Source organism: Thunnus albacares, chromosome 12 (assembly GCF_914725855.1).
Source record: "Thunnus albacares chromosome 12, fThuAlb1.1, whole genome shotgun sequence".
Classification (NCBI taxonomy): domain Eukaryota; kingdom Metazoa; phylum Chordata; class Actinopteri; order Scombriformes; family Scombridae; genus Thunnus; species Thunnus albacares.
This window is the reverse complement of record NC_058117.1, coordinates 22,428,139-22,447,554: the sequence shown is the minus strand read 5'-3', so window position 1 is coordinate 22,447,554 and position 19,416 is coordinate 22,428,139. Positions and strand designations below refer to the sequence as shown.

Here is a 19,416-nt window from a genome sequence, read left to right as displayed (position 1 = left end):
TCCCTTGCCTTCATTGCCATGCAGACGAGCTAGTAAAGGCTTATGTATAGCTTAGACAGCAGTGTATCTGCAGAATCACTTATGAGGTCTTGACTGAAATATTCACTTATCGGGGCAGCAGAGTTGTGTGGGAGCACTCAAGGGGTGACTGTGTTCCCTCCATACTTACTTTTTCACCAGGAGGCCCGATCGGACCTTGAGGACCCACAAGACCCTGAAAAACAATGGAGATAGGTCTGTTATTAGAACAGCCAGCCAAATTTAGTTCAGGACTTTTTCCACAAGATATTCATATGACATTAAATGGTACATTTGGGAGAAAAGCTCCTGTTAAATCAATTTGGGAAGGTCTATATCTAATTTTCGTGGTGTGCTGTATTAGTGATTTGCTTATTTTGTAATGTCTTCAACTTATCCCCTCTACAATTCTAACCATTATTATTATTATTTCACACTGATTACTCAGATCTGTTCATTCAGTTGTGCAAAGAGAGTTCTATATTTGAACAGTCATTTAATAGTCATTTTAAAGCCACGCATTTTCTTGAGCATTCATCTAATGAAGAATAATAAAAATTAATAACAGTTAAAAAAGCAAACTTTGTCATTTTTCTACAGGCCAATGCCTTCGCTGGAAGGCATTCATTTGTCTCTAGCCAGGTATAACTAAAATGAACAAGTTATTTATTCAACCTGTATACCATCAGGATAGGTTCCTACTAACACTTTCCAAGGGAATGACGCCATCCTGTCCAAGCTGTGAGCGTAAGCCGGACTGAAAATCTTACCTGGCAATGGACATTTAGCCCTGGCTACAATATTGGGTGTACTGTTTTGTATTATAGATGACTACAAAATGGAATATTTTTCACTGTGCCACCAACTGGACAATGTAATCAGGTTAAGCACTATCAAATGAGTACAATGTGTCTCATCTCAGCAGGACAGAAGGGATGTTTTTCTTTGTCAAAATTGTCCGAGTTCATAGTACTCCCCGTTGCACAATGGATATGGCAAGGAGGATGGAGCATGAATAGGACAGGGAGCAAAAAGAAGAAGAAAGATGAAAAGAGAGGAATGAAGAAACAGCAAAAGAGCAGAATTTGAGACAGAGCAAGAGAGACACAGGGATCAGACAGGGTTAGAAAAAAGAGAAAGATACAGAGAGATAGACAGAGAGAGAGAGAGAGAAAGGAAATAAACTTACATGTGGACCAGGCAGACCCTGTTGCCCAGGAGGCCCTGACTCTCCTTGTGGACCCTGTACATAACAAAGAAAAAGAAAGAAAGCGATTAATATTTCCATTCGCTGCAATTGATTGCTTTCTATTCACTCTGTAGTATTATTCTAATGTGTATCCTGAGAACAATAACAAACAACACTGCCAAAGAATTCAGATACATTTAAATGAAAACAGTCAAAAACTAATCTAATTTATGTAAAATGGCAATGAATGGCAAAACCTACAAAGCAATAAGGTGCAACTTTTCTTTTGTTCCAATGAACTTCATGTTAAAAATCATTTTTTAAAAGAATTTAAGGGAAAATATACTTGTCCACATCAAAAGAGTGGTACTGGGTTAGGTAAAACAGCTGAGCTTTGGGTGACCTGGACTATTGTTACATAAATTGGTTAAAGTGACAATGCTGGATCATGAATCAGAGATGTCTGTGTTCTACTCTATTATTCAAAGTTATGTTTAATTCCAATCACCCTAAAATCTGGTAACTGATCAAAACCTAAGTTTGGCTATGAAATACAGTTTGTTCTAAATACACTCTGTGGGGCTACAGAGCCATCTGGGTATGGATTAAGACTTATAAAGCTAACTGGAATGGTGGGTTGTTTTGTATCCCTGCTGAGATTTAGTGTGTCACAAACCTAACTCATACAAAAACAGACAAGACCTCTGGGAAGGAGTCTGCTCCAGCTGTTACAACAAACACAAAATAAATGCTTGATTCAGAGAATTTTAGGTTGTCTGACAGTGATTGTTAGCAGAGCCTTGAGTGCAAAATGCAAAGCTGGGCATTCATCTAAGAGTCAAATGGGGTCAATAAACACATTTGGGTTCTTCACTCCTTAAGGATGTCTTAAAAAACATCCATATGTTAAAGGCTTGTGTGAGCACAATAAGGATTCATAAACCCTTTGGGAAGCTCAACTACTTTGGATACTTAAAGGACCATTTCGGCAATTTTTAACCTTATCTCTCGCTATCCAAATTAGGGATATAATGTGAAAAATGCCTGCAGTTGTTGCCGATGTTGTCTGTGTCCCTGGGGTGCAGCTGCAAAATCTGTTGTTCCTCTGGCACCAGTGCCGTCATTTGATGTGTACAATGACATAGTTGGGGGCAAGGAAGAACTACGGTAATGCTGTTTTCTGTAGTGGTGCCTTCAAGGACGGTCAAAACACATAATCTACCATGTAAACTAGCGATAAGGAAAAGCAGACACTAAGATATCATACTATTAAATAGTTTAAAATATATATCTACTAGTTTCATTATACAAGGCCAAATATCACGCTGTGGAATGAGACACAAGAGTGTGGAGGAGGATGCAACCACCAGAGCGACGTTACAGCTGCAGCCTGACACACAAACTTCCGTTGCTGAATTTCTCCATGATTCCGCTAACAGCAAACCAGAGAATTTCGAACTTCACACGGACAGAAAAGCTGAATCTAACACAATAAAACAACTATCTTTACAATATAATGTTGGAGCAGAGATGTGGTGCAACTATTACAACTTATGAGGCCGAATATAGTGCTGTAGAATCAGACAGAGAGAATGGAGACAGAACTGAAAACTCCATGCTGCAACAAACTTCACAGTGCTTTGGGAGACCTGACTTTGTTTTCTGACAGAACATTATTTCAGACTTTGCCAACCCTGAATACAGAACAGCACAGCAGTGACTGTGTCCTGTAACTTATGTGGCTGCGTTCAGCTTGAGCACTTAGGTCCCAGTTCCTTGTTGTCCAAAATAGGTAAAAGAAACAGTGTTTGCATGCAGTTTTTCACCTCTTTATCCACAACTGTTTCCAAAATCAAGCTGAAATGAAGACGGCAGACTCTGAGATTTTTTGAATGCCTACAGGCAGCTCTGGCAGCACTGGCTTGTGTGCAACTCTCAGTAGGTCTGCCAAGATCCGCAAAACTGAGTCCTTGCGCACCAGTACGATATATCCAGACTCAATGAGGAAAAACATTTTGTAAATGAAAATAAGCCCCAGTAAAGAGATATAATACTTTGTCTCTGCTAACTGGCTGCTATGCTGGCCGTAAACACACCCTTAATAGCTGATTAGTAGTGGATTGGACGGGACTGCGCACAATGCATTGTTGTTATTGTAGGATTCCCCCTTAATAACAATATGGGGAATCTACAGCCTTTTTCTCAGTAGTTTTCTCTAGTCATAGGGCACCAATTTCAAAATTAATAGCATATTTCTACTACATAGCTGACCTAGTTTTAAGAAATCATCATATTAACAGTGGTGAGTTTTCCCTTTAAGTGTCCTGCTTTGATTTTTAAAATATTTTGTGATCAACGCTGAACTTTGAAGATATTCATGAGAAGCATGACCAACTCTCTATTGTTTTGTGTCCTTTAAACAGCTGCTTGTTTCTTCAGCTCAGTGACTCAGTGACCACAGACAATGTGTGGGCTTATTTAACTGTCTTGACCAATCATCTGTTATCCTCATTCAAACCTCCCACTGAGACCCTCTGGAAAGTTGAATGCATGATGGGACCATGCACAAACAGGCTTTTCTGTTTCATCCCTTACTATAGCTTAAGGCAGCTTCATCAGGGCCTTTTCACTCATCAGTAGTTTATGGAAAAGGTCTGAGAACTGTGATAAGGCACCCCCCGCCATCAACCACCATCTCTACTTAGCAAATGAGTTATGACCTCCATTCTTGTCATGTTGCACAAGTGTTAAAGGTCACTAAGCCTCAATTAGCCTCAGGCAGGCAAAAGAAACTGATTGCTTAGGTGGTCTTGACAAATGTTTGCATATAATTCCATTCTCTTTCAAGCTAAATATCTAAGAAAATACACACCAACACACACACAGAAAAAAAAAAAAAATTCTCACCATGTTTCCTTTAGGACCAGCTTGCCCATCAAGTCCAGGAAGACCCTACAGGGATCAGAATTTGACAAAGAAAGTTGCCATCTCATAGAGCTAGAATGAATATTATGACTAGTATGAGCATCAAGTGATATGGGAGATGTACATACACGCTGTCCTGAAGGACCTGCAGACCCTCTTGGTCCAAGCAAACCTCTAGGACCCTGTATATTAAGAAAATCACAAGGTTAAGAAAATTAATTAAAATACTGGTTAAACATATAGCCAAACTGTAATCTGTCTGAAACTGTCCGTTTTATTTAAAAATAGGGAGGCAATAACAAACTATTCTATTACTCTATTAGGTAAACTGAAAATCCTTAAAAGTGGTGTGACTTGAGTATGTAAAATACTGACCTCATGTGGTCAGCTATGGTAACTGCAGGTGCAATTCAGGAAATGAGCATGAAAATTGTTTCTTATCTCAACATCTCAGTTGAGAGTCACGCACTTACAATCAGAGCACTTACTTTGCTCTTTCATCTTATGGACAGTGTGATGAAATGCTGTGCAACTATTTCTTCAGACGGACAATGTTGTTTTGGGTATGACATTTCTCATGAAACTCTATGGTCCATTTGAACCGGGCAGATTATGGCAGTTTCTCATGGGTAATGACAGAACAACATATTTCCCCGTCCTATTTTCTGATCTATTATTCAGAGCCATTCTGACTTGGCACGGTTGCATTACAAATGAAATGGTCCTTGCAGACAGGAATGTTGTTACAGTTGCAGGAAGAGAGGAGGGCGAGACTGTGCATTTAGGTAATTGCCAAAATGAATGTTGGAATTCATTTGGAGTGGAGGGGATGAGGGGATGAGGTCTGTAGCAGCAAAAGAAAGGAGTAACATAAAGTAGATATTTTCATAGTTTTCCTATCTTTGCCAAGATGCTCTATAAGCTGCAGTTTAACAATCCTGTCTCACTGTGTCAACAGATGATGATAAATTCACTTACACTCTCTCCAGCCACACCTCTCTGTCCAACCTGGCCATCTTCTCCCTTTGTGACAGAAAGAGAAAGACTGGGTTATTGGAATAGAAAGAGAAAACATGGATTATTCAGGAATGCAGAATATTTTTGAAGGCTGCTGAGAACAGGGGAGTATATATTGGGACTGTGGTACTACTTACTCTTTGGCCATCCTCTCCTGGAGGTCCTGGAGGACCTGTAGAACCCATTTCTCCCTGGAGAGGAAATATCACAGAAAAGACATTAACAAAGAGAGGGAGTGGCAGGGTCATTGAACAGTCTTTTAACTTGAACCCTGCAGCTAAGTGGAACAAAAGCAAATTTTTACTTTTTGAAAAAATACGATATAGGTCAAAAATTCAGAAAACATACAGAGCAGATGTTTTAAAGATGGCAACAAAACTGCCTTTAATCTAAGCAATGGTCACCACAATTGGCATGGACCTACATGGTTTCCCTATTTATAGTCTTCTATATGCACTTGCCTACCTCTGGTGGCCCTGTAATTACTCAGTATAGGATAAGGAATGAAGGCCTGTCTCGAAATACCCTTCTGTGAACTCTGTCCTTGCTCTTCTGACTCTATACACTGGCCCAAATTCCACAAACACCAAGCTCAGCACTCCTTCAGGCCTGGTTAAAGGCAGCCCAAGTGGTTCTGGAGTCGGTCCCACTACTTCTAACTGTGTCAAATGCCCTAATGAATTCCACTGGTTTAGAATTCATGTCTGTCAACACTGAGTTGTACATGAGACAGATGGGAGGTGCCCTTTGAACTACCAATCAGCCCTGATGCCGCAGTAAGGACAGGGTACAGAGCGGCGATGACTGTGATCAATGAGAATTTGCGGCTAGAAATATGAGAGATTGTAGGTTCTTATTTTTGGAAACGGATAGCAGTCTTTAATGATGTTGTTTGTCCTCTGACCCTGATCATTCATTTCTGTAAACCCAGAATGTTCTCTCTGCATACTTACTCTGTGTCCTTTCTCTCCAGGAAGACCAGGGAGGCCGTCAAAACCTCGGTCGCCCTGAAACAGTAGAGTAACAGTTTGGTTTATAAGTCAATATGGCAGGTGTCACTCTTTTCCAACACAGGGCATCACAAGAAACTTTTCAAATGCAGCACCAACACTGGATTTTTGGATAACCTGGTGTGTACTTTACCTTGGCCCCTGCCTCTCCTGGCATTCCTCGTGCACCATCAGCTCCATTACGACCCTGGAGGACACATGAATATCATGTCAGGCTACATGGAAATCACATTAGAAAAAGATTGAATTATCTTCCATGGTTGTGCAGAATAAACACAGGGACGATGCTATCATCTTTCAAACTGGTTTATAGTTAAATAAACATGACTTTATGAATTTACACAACACAAAGAGACGATTATTGGGTGCAGCTGACTTATTTGAAATAAGGCCATGTTTGAAACCAGACGGGCGCCTGCCTTTGGGCACTGAAGCATTGATCCTTGCACTTTTGTTATCCTGAAATATTAGTAATAAATAATAAATAAACAATAAAGTTATAAAGTATAACATTTCCTGGTTTCAAAATACTCTCACCCTCTTTCCTGCTTTTCCTGGGGGGCCAGTTGGTCCCTGAAGACCTCTGGGTCCCTGTGAATAACGCATTAAAATGGTTGAATAAATAAAAGATTGAACACTGAAAATTAAAACATTATTCATGTTACTATTTGTTTATGTTAAGATGTATACAAGTATAAAAAGGGATGAAAGATGAGACATGTTCAGCTTTATTCATAGATGTATATTGACTTATTAAAGAGTTAAAAAAAAAGAAACACTTCTCACCTGTGGTCCAGAGTCCCCACTGTCACCTTTAAGTCCAGGAGCACCAGGACCTCCCTATTGAAAAAATATCAACAAAGACATACAGATTTAGTGAATGAATATGTCTTTACTGAAGCCAAATATTTTCTCATCCCATCTTTTGGCTGGAATACCAGTATAATCTAGGTTGGACAAGAACCTAATGCAAATCCAAACACACATAATGTAAGATTTCAAACTTGGATCATGAATATAGAACAGAGAGACCTCCTGGAGCATCTTTCCATGAATACAAAATCCTTCCCGTATCCAAGAAATACAGGATTGGTGTAACATTCATGTGTTGTTTGAGAAAGAAATAGCACTGGCTGTGTAAAAAAACACATTGAGACAAGACACAATAAAGTGTGTGTGAGATTATCCTGTAACTATAACAAATAAACTGTAATGTGTTATAAAAGTATTTTTATTTGATTAGTATTTGTTTTTTTTTATAATATAGTAATTCAATTTTCATATCTGGTATTGATGGTATAAAATTGAATTTCCTCACAGACAGATAGGGCAGGGGGTAATGTGTATGTGTGTGACTGAGTGCACATGTATGTATGGGCGTGTGTTAGGAAATGATAGATGCTTTGAGGTGAAGCTTTCACAGGAAGGAGTGCTAATCACCTGATGTGTTTTTCATTAACTGTGAAATGAATGGACAGCAAGAAGATCAACGATATGTGTATGTCTGTGATTGTGTATAAGTGCTTGAAAACTACTCACCACAGGACCAGATCTTCCTGTCATGCCTGCTGGCCCTGGAGGACCTCTCATAGCCAGCTGTGGATCAGAAAGAAACAACCCATAAACCACTGGTCACCAGCAGGGTTGACACTTTCACTTGTCTGCACCAAATGGTTCTGGGCAAAAAAGCAATGTTTGTTCTCCTAACAAAAGGATGTATGAATACATTCATTGATGTGATCTTGAGATCATCTGTTCTTGGCCTGATGAGGAAATTGTTGAAAGTTAGAAACTTAACATAAGAAGCTGGCTTTATTTTTTTATTTTTTATTTTTTTACAATCACTTGAAATATCTTGTTTTGAATTTGGTATGGATTTTAAAATGCTACATGTAGTTCCTGTAATAAAGTGGGAATTAGTTATACTTCTATTCATACAACATTCATTAAACTACCTGGACTTAATGCCAAAATGGGTCTGCAAATAATAAATAAAACCCTAATAAAAAAGCCTTCCATTTAACCTCTGGATAGCATGAAACCATATAGTGTGCAAACTTTACTTTGTTCTTGTTCACGGTTTACCACTTTGGTCTTTGTTCCTATTCATGGTTGACCACAGTGTGGTACTGCCAAAAAAATTGTCTGGGATTTATTTGCAGCCTGATTACTGAACGGGTGAATTTGCTAATTCAAAGGACAGCAATTCATGCTTGACACTACACTTAAGATCAAATCACTCATATAGCATATTGTGGTTGTGAAGGTGCAGGTGTGGGGAAAACAAATCATTAAAGAAGCACTGGTGAACATTTCCAGATTGTTCAGCAATTGTGCCTATTATGCACTTTGCATTTAAAAAAAATTACAAGTCTTGACATTTTTTTCCCTTTTCCTTCCCTTAAGGCCAAACCTCAGGAATAAAAGACAAATATAGAAAGGTGACAAGTGCTTTCTACACATTGCTTAACATGAGTTCTGGCAGCCCTCCAGGTCCATAGAATGTTATGAATGTGTGAATAAGAACTGTTTGTGCAATACTTAATGATCTCCATGTGTTCTACTGTAGATCGCACCTGAATAATTCAGCCTATTTTTCAACAGTTCTGCGGTTATCAGGACCCCTGAGTGGGTGTGAACATCTGCTGTTGCTTTGTATACTACCTACCCTGACACAATCGGACTGCAAGGCCCATATTTGGGAATTAAACAATTTATTGGATAAGTGGGAATTCTGAATAGTGATTGCTTTAATTATGATTCACCACAGCTTCTGGATAAATTAAAAACATTCCCTTATAAACTTTTTTCCTGAGAAAATCATTTGGATCACAGTATTTCCTATCAATCAAGACCTCACTTTTCTATCTGAATTGCATTAGGGTGAGGTTATACAGTATCTGACTATACAGACATAGAGAAAAACAGACATAAAAAAATAGTAAAATGTCCTCTAAACTGAGTGGGTTGTACCTCAGTCATGTTTAACATCAGTACTTACCCTGGCCTGAGATAGGATGGCTTGAGCCTGAGCTTCTTGGGCTGTAACCACAGGTCCCTTGTGTGCCTCACCGCCTGCACGGAACTGTCAGCCACAAAACATAAAGAAACACAATGAAAAACAAACTTACTTGTCCTTTTTTACAGACTGAGACATCTAATGGTCCCCCCTAGTGAGTGTGTTAAATCTGTAAAGCTGTCACCATGCCACACACACACACATATGCACACATTCACACATCAATATGCTGACATACAAGCACAGGCAGCTGACACACACACACACACACACAAATATGTGTCACCAAGCCTTTAAAAGCACAGTCACTGGTTCCACTCCATTGCACTGGCTGACATTTACAAGGTAAGTGATTTGTAAACCAAAGAAAATAAGGTTGAGATCTTTGGCCTACTGGTGTTGCTATGAGGTAGTCTTACTAAATGAAGTGAGTTCACGGGCTAGTGCCTGAGATGAAGAGTGAACAGTGTGTGATGGAAATAAGACAGCCCAGTGGGCTTGTGGAAAGCGGCAGGACTTACTGGAAGCATCAGAATGGTACCTGGAGGCCCAGGAACACCGTCTGAACCAGGAATTCCAGGACGCCCTGGAGGACCCTGGAGAATCAGGGGAGAGAAAGAGTGTTGGTTCTTCCAATGAATGTGTTATGCAATACGGACCGACATGTAAGGTCAACAGCCACTCAATATACAGAATCCCCATTAAGTACGATAATGCTTTTTAAAGGACTGATAGGATTTTGTTGTTAACAAACCACATCATCAAAGTTTTTAAGTCAAATTATTAACTCTTATTTCGTTGACTTGTATACCAGTACACAACTCTGCTAGGAACAATTAATTAAATCTGGTTAAGCAAGCCATTTATTTTCCCACAAGAAAATATTTATTTTGCTTCTCTATAATCCCCTGGAGGTTCACTGCAAATTAAAAACAGGAAGAAACAAAAAACACCTGATAACTGTACTAACAAATAATAGCAAAGTAACAGCGCAGAGACTGAACAACTAATTATTCATAGCAAACCCCATCTTTATCTATAATAATAATAATTTAAATGGGAGGGTACTTTGCTACGGTCTGCATTGTTGTTGCCTATTCCATGTAACTAGCTAATCCTTCTGTAAAGAATGAGCTGGCCGAAGGGTACTGCCTGCAAGAAAGCACTGACTTTATAACAAGATTAAAAAATTCCACAGCCCAGTGAGGCTATAATGCTTATTACATCACAGAAAACAAAATTGGTGGGTGAATGAAAAATGTGGAGAGAGTTTTGATATTTTTAGATTCTTACCACAAATGTGGAAAAATGTTTGGCCTGACAGTCCTCTTTACAGTAGCTATTTAAGGACATCATCTCAGGCTCAGCTTGTCAGACTCAGCTCTACGTTGTCATATTTGGCTTAACTTTCATGAGTCTAGGCTATACTTTGTCAGGCACAGCTGTTTTTATTATCCTCATCTGAACTCTGTGCCTTCACCTTAATGCTAACATTATCATGCTAACAACTTTAAGTATGGAATGTTTAGTGTGTTAGCATGTTTTCATGTATTAAGCTCAAAAAGCCCAGGCTGAGAAAAACTGGGTCATTAGTTTTGGAGAAATCTTGTCATGAACTAAAATGTTGGACAGATGGAAAAGCATTTATGGTGCCAGATGAAAAGTCAGGGGGTCATCAAAGTCATTAAGATTTATCCTCTGGGGACCATGACTGTCAGTACCAAATTTCATGGCCATCTATCCAATAATTGATGAGATATTTAAGTGACAGACCGACTGACATCCTAAACCATGTCTCTGAAGTGTGGCTTAAAACTATAAAAAAGCAAACTGATCGCATAAAAATTGCTCATACTGAATAATGACATGATGAATTGACAGTTAAATTATAATGGAGACTAGATTTTGATTTAATAAAGACAAAAACGTATCTTAAATATCAAGACCAAGTAGTACACACTGTTTCCAGAGAAACCAGGATCTATTTAGCAGTCTTGTCATGTGAAGCAATGTCAGACTGGCTGGCTCAAATTGATGCCATGTGTTCCCATCTGCCTTTACCCAGAGGTGGTAAATATTCTTCATCCGTGGCTGTTTCAGTAAGCATAGTTGTATCTAGTGTTAATGATGGCTCTTCATGGCTGTGAAAGTGGTGATAAAGGGGAAAGGAGGGAGCACATCATGACAGAAATGAGCCGATCAAACGTCGAGTCCAGGCAGATACTGCACAATGGAAAACCATAAGACTACAGAAACAGAGTCACTTTTAATCCCCCTGTCGATCCTTAGCAAGATGGTTTCTCATGGGAGGAAATGAAGGGAGGGGTGACAGACTTTGGACCAACAACATATTTTCTAATCGCTTTTACCCTGTGGAACAATAAGTCTTTTGTACTGGCGAGATCTGCTGGTCATACTGGAGGGGGGCGTGTTTATATATTTTTGTCAGCAATTCAAGGGTTAACCTCCAGAGACGAATTGATGTGCTAAAAGAGTGATGAAAGAGGGGTGGGGGGCAATCACCACATTTGGGAAAAACAAGCTGAGATCCAGCCTTCTGGAGGGGACCGGCACTTTTTCTGTGTCATCAAATCAATCAAATAAATGAGTGGAATCCCACAGTGCTGGGAAAAAGGGTTTAAAGGAGTTTAGGCATCTACATATTTTACAGCTAACTCTTTGAACAAATCCTGTAGCATACCAACACAGCTGTTTCTCAGAACTTTTCTTTGTTGGTATATTGACAGTTTATGGGCATATCTCATTTCCCTGCACCCCTCCTTGCTAATCCCCCCCTCCTGCTGCAGTAGCAAGCTGCGTCCAATTGTATTATTCATTCCATTGCATTGAGTGTACTTCACGACTTTCCAATAAAGGAGAAGACAGCAGGGTAACAAATGAAAGGGTGTTTATATATGCTGACTCCCATAATTCTAGAAGTAAGATGAATGGCTAAAGATGGCTCAGTATTCCAGTATATTAGGGCCCACAAAGTGAGCTATGGCTTATTTTTGCTTGATATGCAACTTATTTGGAATTTAAATGAATTGATGCATGTATGTTTTTTCATTTGGCTGTTAGGGGTGTAATGAAATGTTCATGATGAGTACAAAATGGGTGACAGAGCTTCTCAGAAACAGCTGTAATCAGCTCTAAAATGAGGCCAGCCTTCACTCACCCTCTCACCAGGATCTCCTGTGGGACCTGGGGGACCCTGCAATCCTGGGGTACCAGGAAGACCCTGAAACCACACACACAGAGAGACACAAATACACTTATTATATCCCAAAGTACTGTTAACCAGCATTCCCACTACAGTCAGTCTATCCAATACTTAACATGCATAGGCCAACAAAGACAGAAGCAAAGACATGGGTTCAAAAAGAAATAAGCCTCAAGATAAAATAGCCCCCAACCCCCCTTCCTACTCTCTCTTGTGCTCACACAGACACAGATGTACACACATTCATGCACAAATACACACTTTCACTGTCTCTCCCAACTCAAGCTTCACTGGCGATCAGGATTGACGCTCTTTCCATAAAGACATTTTTTCCCTCTTTAGCTGTTCTCCATCTGTGGAAGGCAGACAGGAGTGTGGGAGAACGTGATACTCACTGCTTGGCCGGGGGCTCCTTGGGGTCCTTCTATAAGCATCCCCTGAAAAAGGAAAAAGTGGATACAGTAGCATTATAGGGCAGCCTGTAGATCCACAGGCAATAGAGAATAGGAGAAAGAAATGAGAGCCAGTGGGTGCTGTGGCTTTGAGGTTTAGGGGTTTACTTATAGCTACAAGTGAGACGTTAACAATAGCTCAGCTATCTGAGGCAGCATTCTATAATGTGTGCGTGTGTGTGGTCAAAGATTTGGATGGGACACTGTGGTGGTACAGATGGTATGGGAGAAGAGAAGTTAATTGCAGCTGCTATTTCAGTCAATTTTAGCCTGCCATGTTAAATTGTAAAGGATGGTCTTCCAAAGAACTTATGTTGTAGGGCATTTTGTGTAGACGGTGGTTGTTTTGTCTACAGCCATTAGACCTAGTTATGTCTCATCTGGAGGGAAGATTGGTCATCATTGCTTCAGTGAAATAAACAAAACCTTAAGTTCAGTTGCACTAAAACTACAAAAATAAAGATACATACATAAACAACTGAAAAACAGATATCAAAGTATCCTATTTAATAGTGTAAGATATTAACAAGAGATATATGTTTTTTACTGTATCTGTCCAAGAGAATAGATAAAAGAAAACATATTCTCCAGAAAATGTGTAGAGAATCTGATTTTGCATTTTTATAGGCTCTTCTAAATTATTCAGTACAACTGTTGGAGAGTCTTAGTTGATAAGAAAGCCAGTCAACATATCTATCTAAATAAATCTAGATAGATAGATAGATAGATAGATAGATAGATAGATAGATAGATAGATAGATAGATAGATAGATAGATAATTAGCTGTCAGACTTTATGAGCGGTAAAGCCAGGTAAAGACATCCTGAATTATATTTAACTGTGAACTGAATTGTATCAAAATGTTTTTGAATATTTCTGTCTCAAATACATTTACACTGGGGAAATGTTTGAATGTGACTTCAAACATTTGAATGTCAGCTGCTTTACGTTGGTACACAAAAGTAGCTTGGACAAAGCTAAGCCTTCCTACTCAACAGTAAGTTTTATGATCAGAATTATGACATAGCAGAAAAATGCATTACTTACTGGCTCAATGACAGCGGGTTCACCCTTCTCTCCTTTTTCTCCCAGGTAACTTTGACCTCCACTCACCTATGGACATAAGACAAACAAGGTGAGCTTATTACACAGTAATGGGATAGACGCTTAAGACATAGCATCAATGGTTTGAAAGCCAAAAATTGAAAAAGTGAGACCAAGAGCAGCAGATCCCCTGTCCTGAAGGGTATCTTCTTTTTTATAGAGGTGACTCAAAACACCAACAAAACTGCTAGGAAAAGAATGCTGACTGGTATTCTGCATGCTTAAATGGATTTAGTTAGCTAAGGCAAACAGCTGATTTTTTTCCCGGCCTGCTGGAAAAATAAACCTCAAGAATCATTTTGCAAGAAGCTATAATTTAGACTTTGGTCTGACTCCTATTTATTAAGCTTCCTTGAAGCCAGTAACTGCAAAAAAGACCCCAACTGCGCACAAATGCAGGGGTTGTTACCTGACACTATCCATACAATGACTTCACATGAGAAGAATTCACAAACCATCTACAGCAGTGTGTCCAAAAACCACTAGATTGTACACTTTAGCCTGAAGAGGAAACGCTTTTTGAGAAAGTCATAGAGTAGGGCTGCGGTGTCCTGAGATTGTGGGGTGGAGAGTTCTAATAGAGCGGTGGAGATTAAACCAAGGCAGACAGATCTCAAGCCAACATCCAGACAGGGACTGTGTCACTTCCTGCCTCTGAGAATCTGGATCCTGAGGCAAGGAAGGGGCTGGAAACTAGCCACTACAGACACAACCTCAGCAGATATTTCAGTCTGGGTCTAGATATTGATCTAAATGGGTATGACTAACATTTCCTAAGACCTAGTTTGTCATCGGGTAATCCAAACTGATCATTGGTGGGATAACCAGAGAAAAGCTGTCTTTAATAAACAGCAGAGGTCACTGGGGTCAAGAGGTTATGGAGGGTGTGTCTGTGTTGACAGCTGGGTTGACATCTGTTTATCTGTGGGAGACTTAGATAGACAGGGTGTGTGTCTGTGCTTGCTGGTGTATTTGTGTTTGGTGCATGTGCATGCAGAATGCTCTAAGCTATAACCCGATACCATTAGAAACAACAAACAAAACGGGTACTGCAAACACCCCATCAAACAAATGCCACCAGTGTCTTTTCCATTTTCCTACATTCCTGACCACCACCTCCGTACTTCCCTCCACCACCACTCCAGCACTTACACTGCTCTCTCTGAAGTCTGTCTCCGCTGGCACACCAGGACCAAACTCCTCCTCATATGTTGCAGATGTAGGTTTGGCGTCAGTGGTGCCGTAATCGCCATAATCACTATAGTCATATGACGACTCTTTGTTGTCATATCCCTTCAGGTCGTATTCCTTAAACTCATACACATCAGTTGAAGGATCCGCCTTCCCTTGGGGGTCCACTGGGGCAGCAGCTTCCACAGCAACAGTGGGGTCCACCCCAACCTGTTCCACACCAGTGATGTAATCATCCACAATTTCCCCTTCGTAGCTCTGGGATCAATCCAGGCATCGCAAAGAGGCAGCAGGGGTTGTTAAGATGGGAGGGAACATGGAGGTTTGGTTAGTGAATTGGAACCATGTGAACAGCTTCAATGATTCACATGTTTTTTATAACATAATTCGCAGTTAAAGCATCAGCATTTAGCACTTTGGTTAACTAGGCAAACATTATTGGTTCACCAACTGAGTTGAAACTTCCCTGAGGCAGATTCAACATAGTTGTACACATATTCATGTGTCTAATTTGGGATTGCATCCAAAACTCAACATATGTGAAATTCCACATATGTTTGTCAACAGGCACTGTTATTAACATTAACATCTTATGTTATCATTTCTTTCTCTGTAAAGCACAATGGGGGATGTCCCAAAGTATTGACACATTGATGGTATTAATGTGTAATGTTAAGGTTAACAGTAAAATATGGTACTACATGACAAAAAAGAAAAAAATATGGTATATAAAATATATTCATGCTGTAAATTGACAATATGAGGGACTAGTGGGGTAAGAGAATAATCTTAAATACTTCAATCTTCATTAAAGTCAAATGCAAATGTTTACAGACAAACATTTTTTCAAGAACCAATTAAGACCCAATGAAGTGAAAATCGAAGCTGAATTTGTAAAAAGCTGTTCTTGCAGTTGAGTTCATTGCAAAACACAAAAGTAAATTTCACTTGATGGGATCTTATCATAGTCCAAGACATCTGGACAGAATTATTAGAGGTTAAACATTCTGTTAGAGTGCTTCCATGTTCTCAACAGGTAATGATTTTTTAAGATTTACATACACAGGGCTTAAACTCTCAACTTGTAATTCACCCATCTATTTCTCTTTGGCTTACTGTTGAATTATTCGCAAAATAGTTGCTAATCTTATCTATAACACATTACATTTACATTAATGTAATGTGCATTTCTTGTACCAAAAAGTTAATTCTACAACTGGGCATCTAACAACCCAAAAACCAAGGCTACCTCTAGGTGAGACTTAGAGAATCTGAAGTGTTTTGAGCAACAAACTACCAGCAGAGAATATAGTACCTACTATCAGTTTTAAACAGTGACACCCAGTGCAAAATGCCCCCTAAAAATGCAAATGCCCGTACAGACTGTAAAGCATGACTTAAATTATTCACTGACAACACAATACTGGAAAACACTTTTATTAAAAGCATCCACTCATAGTATTTCTTTTGCATTGTTTCAGGTCTATGGGCAACATGACCCCATGTCATTGTCTAAAAAGGTGTCCAGTGCATCAAAGTCTTCCGTAATTGGACAATTGTTCCATCATGGGATGGTATATATTTAGTTTCCATGGATAGCCTTCTGGCCTGTCTCTTTACATGAATGTAATGTCTAAAGCTGACTGATGCCGCATTGTCCACCTCAAGATACATCACAATTCAGTCGGCAGACATTTGCCTGGCAAAGCACATGGCCATATTGTTTTAGTTTAACCCCCAAATGTTCCTAATTATGTTGTGTTTTATGTGATGGTTTAGTACAAATTAAGACAGGATCTGCCAAATTCAGGATATTGCAGAAACATAGAGGATGCGTCTGTCTACTGATTTCCCATTTGTTATGGTTCATTAAATGACAAAGTTTTCCTGCTTCGGTCTTTATCCAGGCGATGTCTCATGAAAATCAAGGAGGGGAGAAAGCAGTTTGATCTTAGTGAAACCTTGTTGGGTTTCAACCTCCAAAGAAGATCATAAAAATATGTTTTTGTTGGTAGTGAAGCACAGTTTTGAAATAGTTTTATTGGTATTCAATTTCAAAACAGTAATTCAAAACTAGAAATTGGAATGTTTGGGTCAAGTCAGCTGATGCACAGATCATTTTCAATGATAACTAAAAGTATATCCGATGGGGCAGGTTTGAACAAAACGGCAACAACCACGGCTTGAAATATGAGCTAATGTGGAAGTCCCATAAATTACAATACCACTGACAGTCGCTAGGTACTGGCTCCAAAAAATCTCTGGCTCTAATAGACTCCCATTCAAAAAGCGTCAACTTCTCTCATGAAATACTAAGTCAATACATTTCTTCAATGAGTCATTATCATCTAAATCAATAAATTCAGGCCCTCTAATATTGTGCAGGTGGTCATTTTGGAAATTATTGCTCCATTAATAAAATAAAAATAAGAATAAAAATAATAAGACGTTAGTTAGCTAAAGTTAGCACAAGTATGCACCATTCGGTGTTCCTGGTAAACTAGCATTAACTTGGGTCCGAGGTAGTGCATCATGTTTTCAGACTACTTATTTGGGAGGTTCTGGCTCCAAATGGAAAAGATGGCCCTAACTGTAAGCAGCAACTCTGGGTTTCAAACTGCCTCCAATGCAAACAAATGGGTAATGTCACAACTTGCTATGTCCATCTTTATATCCAGCCTATGGTTTGAACCAAATAATATCTGTTATCCAAACAAAATACTTTGTTGTTTCTACAGCTTTTGATTTATAGAAATTCAGGATATTGTCTAGGATTCGTTATAAACTTCCACCATAAAATCTGACATAATCTTTCCCAATTTCTAACCTCAAGACGCCTTTATTGTATAAATGGGTATCTTTCAGTTTGGATATGGACAATCTTTGTGCCTCTATTGACTGCTGTGGAAATAATCAAAAACATTGATTTCATATTGTATCACCTCCTTTAACATGTTGTCAGATGGTTCATTATTTCTCTTGTTGACCAAAATTAAGATAACACTAAGCCTTGATATTTGCAAAAAAAAAAAAAGAAGAAAAAAGCATATTTGAAAAGTTACCTGGCCTTGTCCGGTATTCTCAGTGGGGGTTTCAGGCTGATTTCCGTCCACTGTGCTGTAGTCATACTCACCGGTGTAGTAGTCTCCACCCACATTTGTCTGAAATCAAAGCAGGCACAGCACACAAAGTAAAACATTACTAAAGTGACAAGGGTAAATTATTTATTAATTGTTGTCATATCCTCAGTACCATTGGGTGGACCTATTTTTAGATACATTTGGAGTACATAGCATATATTTAGCTAAAAGTAAAGCAAATAGCAATAATGACATCAAGATAGACCATTAAATCAACAAAGAAAGAGGGCAAGAGAGAGACAATGAAAGATGGAAAGGTTGACGACAAGAAATCACATGCTTGTATATGTGTTATTCATGACAACAGCCATGATAACTATATTAGTAGAGGTGTTACCTCAATCTTGGCTCCTTCAGTTGGGACAGTGTCAGTGGTTATCTCTCCTTCACTGTAGTCATATAACTCACTGTAGTCATAGTTAGTGTACTGTAAGGGAAAAGGGATGGGGGGCAGTCAGTCAATCAGTGCAATCATGTAAATAAGGCAGCACCATGTCTCAGAGACATATTGTACATTATTTACATGGTATGTAAGAGCATGTCATTCTCAAAACAGTTTAAACCAAATTTAAACCATTAAATGATCACAATATTGTGTGTTGTCATGCTATTTTAGAAATAACATGGTCAAATGATGAAAGGGGAAACATCACATCCATATCAGAAAAATTAACAATTTTGAATATGGATGAATGCAGCGTTCCTTTATGCTTCCCTTCCCACCCAAACACTCTGAATGTCACATGACCCTATTGAGCGGTTCACCGAGCAAACAGCGATTAAGATTCTTGTTTGCTTCCAAGGTGTTAGAGGGTTAATATGATGCCAATGAAAATGTATCAGTCTCTGCTTTGTACTTTGTATGCCAACAATGGCCCATGGCTCTCAGTAATGGGCCAATTAAAACAGAAATCTGTTTTCTTGACTTGTTGCAGGTTGGTAGATTAAGGGAAACATACAGAAAACAGTAGCAGGAAGTAAAATCATTGTAAAAAAAAAAAATTCTGGAGCCTCAGAACAGTCTCAGTGAAAATAACATGTGTTCTCTCTTATTAATTTCTTTAACAGATCATTCTATTTTAGATTTCCAAAACAGCCCACTAGGTTATAATATGGTCTGTTTTGCAT

At 39.1% G+C, this 19,416-nt stretch overlaps 1 protein-coding gene across 3 annotated transcripts in view; it reads right to left on the bottom strand.

Annotated features, from left to right (window-relative positions):
* LOC122994143 (collagen alpha-1(XI) chain-like) overlaps window positions 1-19,416 on the bottom strand; it is an 89,032-nt gene that overhangs the window by 46,249 nt on the left and 23,367 nt on the right. For 2 of the 3 annotated variants that reach the window (XM_044368678.1, XM_044368679.1), the window contains 19 exons: window positions 18,626-18,715; window positions 18,211-18,309; window positions 15,110-15,406; window positions 13,901-13,966; window positions 12,797-12,838; window positions 12,357-12,419; window positions 9,700-9,774; window positions 9,161-9,244; window positions 7,699-7,755; window positions 6,946-6,999; window positions 6,697-6,750; window positions 6,293-6,346; window positions 6,103-6,156; window positions 5,287-5,340; window positions 5,111-5,155; window positions 4,261-4,314; window positions 4,115-4,159; window positions 1,208-1,261; window positions 170-214 (listed from right to left, as the gene is read on the bottom strand). In XM_044368678.1, coding sequence (XP_044224613.1) covers window positions 170-214; window positions 1,208-1,261; window positions 4,115-4,159; window positions 4,261-4,314; window positions 5,111-5,155; window positions 5,287-5,340; window positions 6,103-6,156; window positions 6,293-6,346; window positions 6,697-6,750; window positions 6,946-6,999; window positions 7,699-7,755; window positions 9,161-9,244; window positions 9,700-9,774; window positions 12,357-12,419; window positions 12,797-12,838; window positions 13,901-13,966; window positions 15,110-15,406; window positions 18,211-18,309; window positions 18,626-18,715 — 1,386 coding nt within the window. The remainder of the gene's footprint in view (window positions 1-169; window positions 215-1,207; window positions 1,262-4,114; window positions 4,160-4,260; window positions 4,315-5,110; window positions 5,156-5,286; window positions 5,341-6,102; window positions 6,157-6,292; window positions 6,347-6,696; window positions 6,751-6,945; window positions 7,000-7,698; window positions 7,756-9,160; window positions 9,245-9,699; window positions 9,775-12,356; window positions 12,420-12,796; window positions 12,839-13,900; window positions 13,967-15,109; window positions 15,407-18,210; window positions 18,310-18,625; window positions 18,716-19,416) is intronic. The other variant, XM_044368680.1, reaches the window with a different exon arrangement.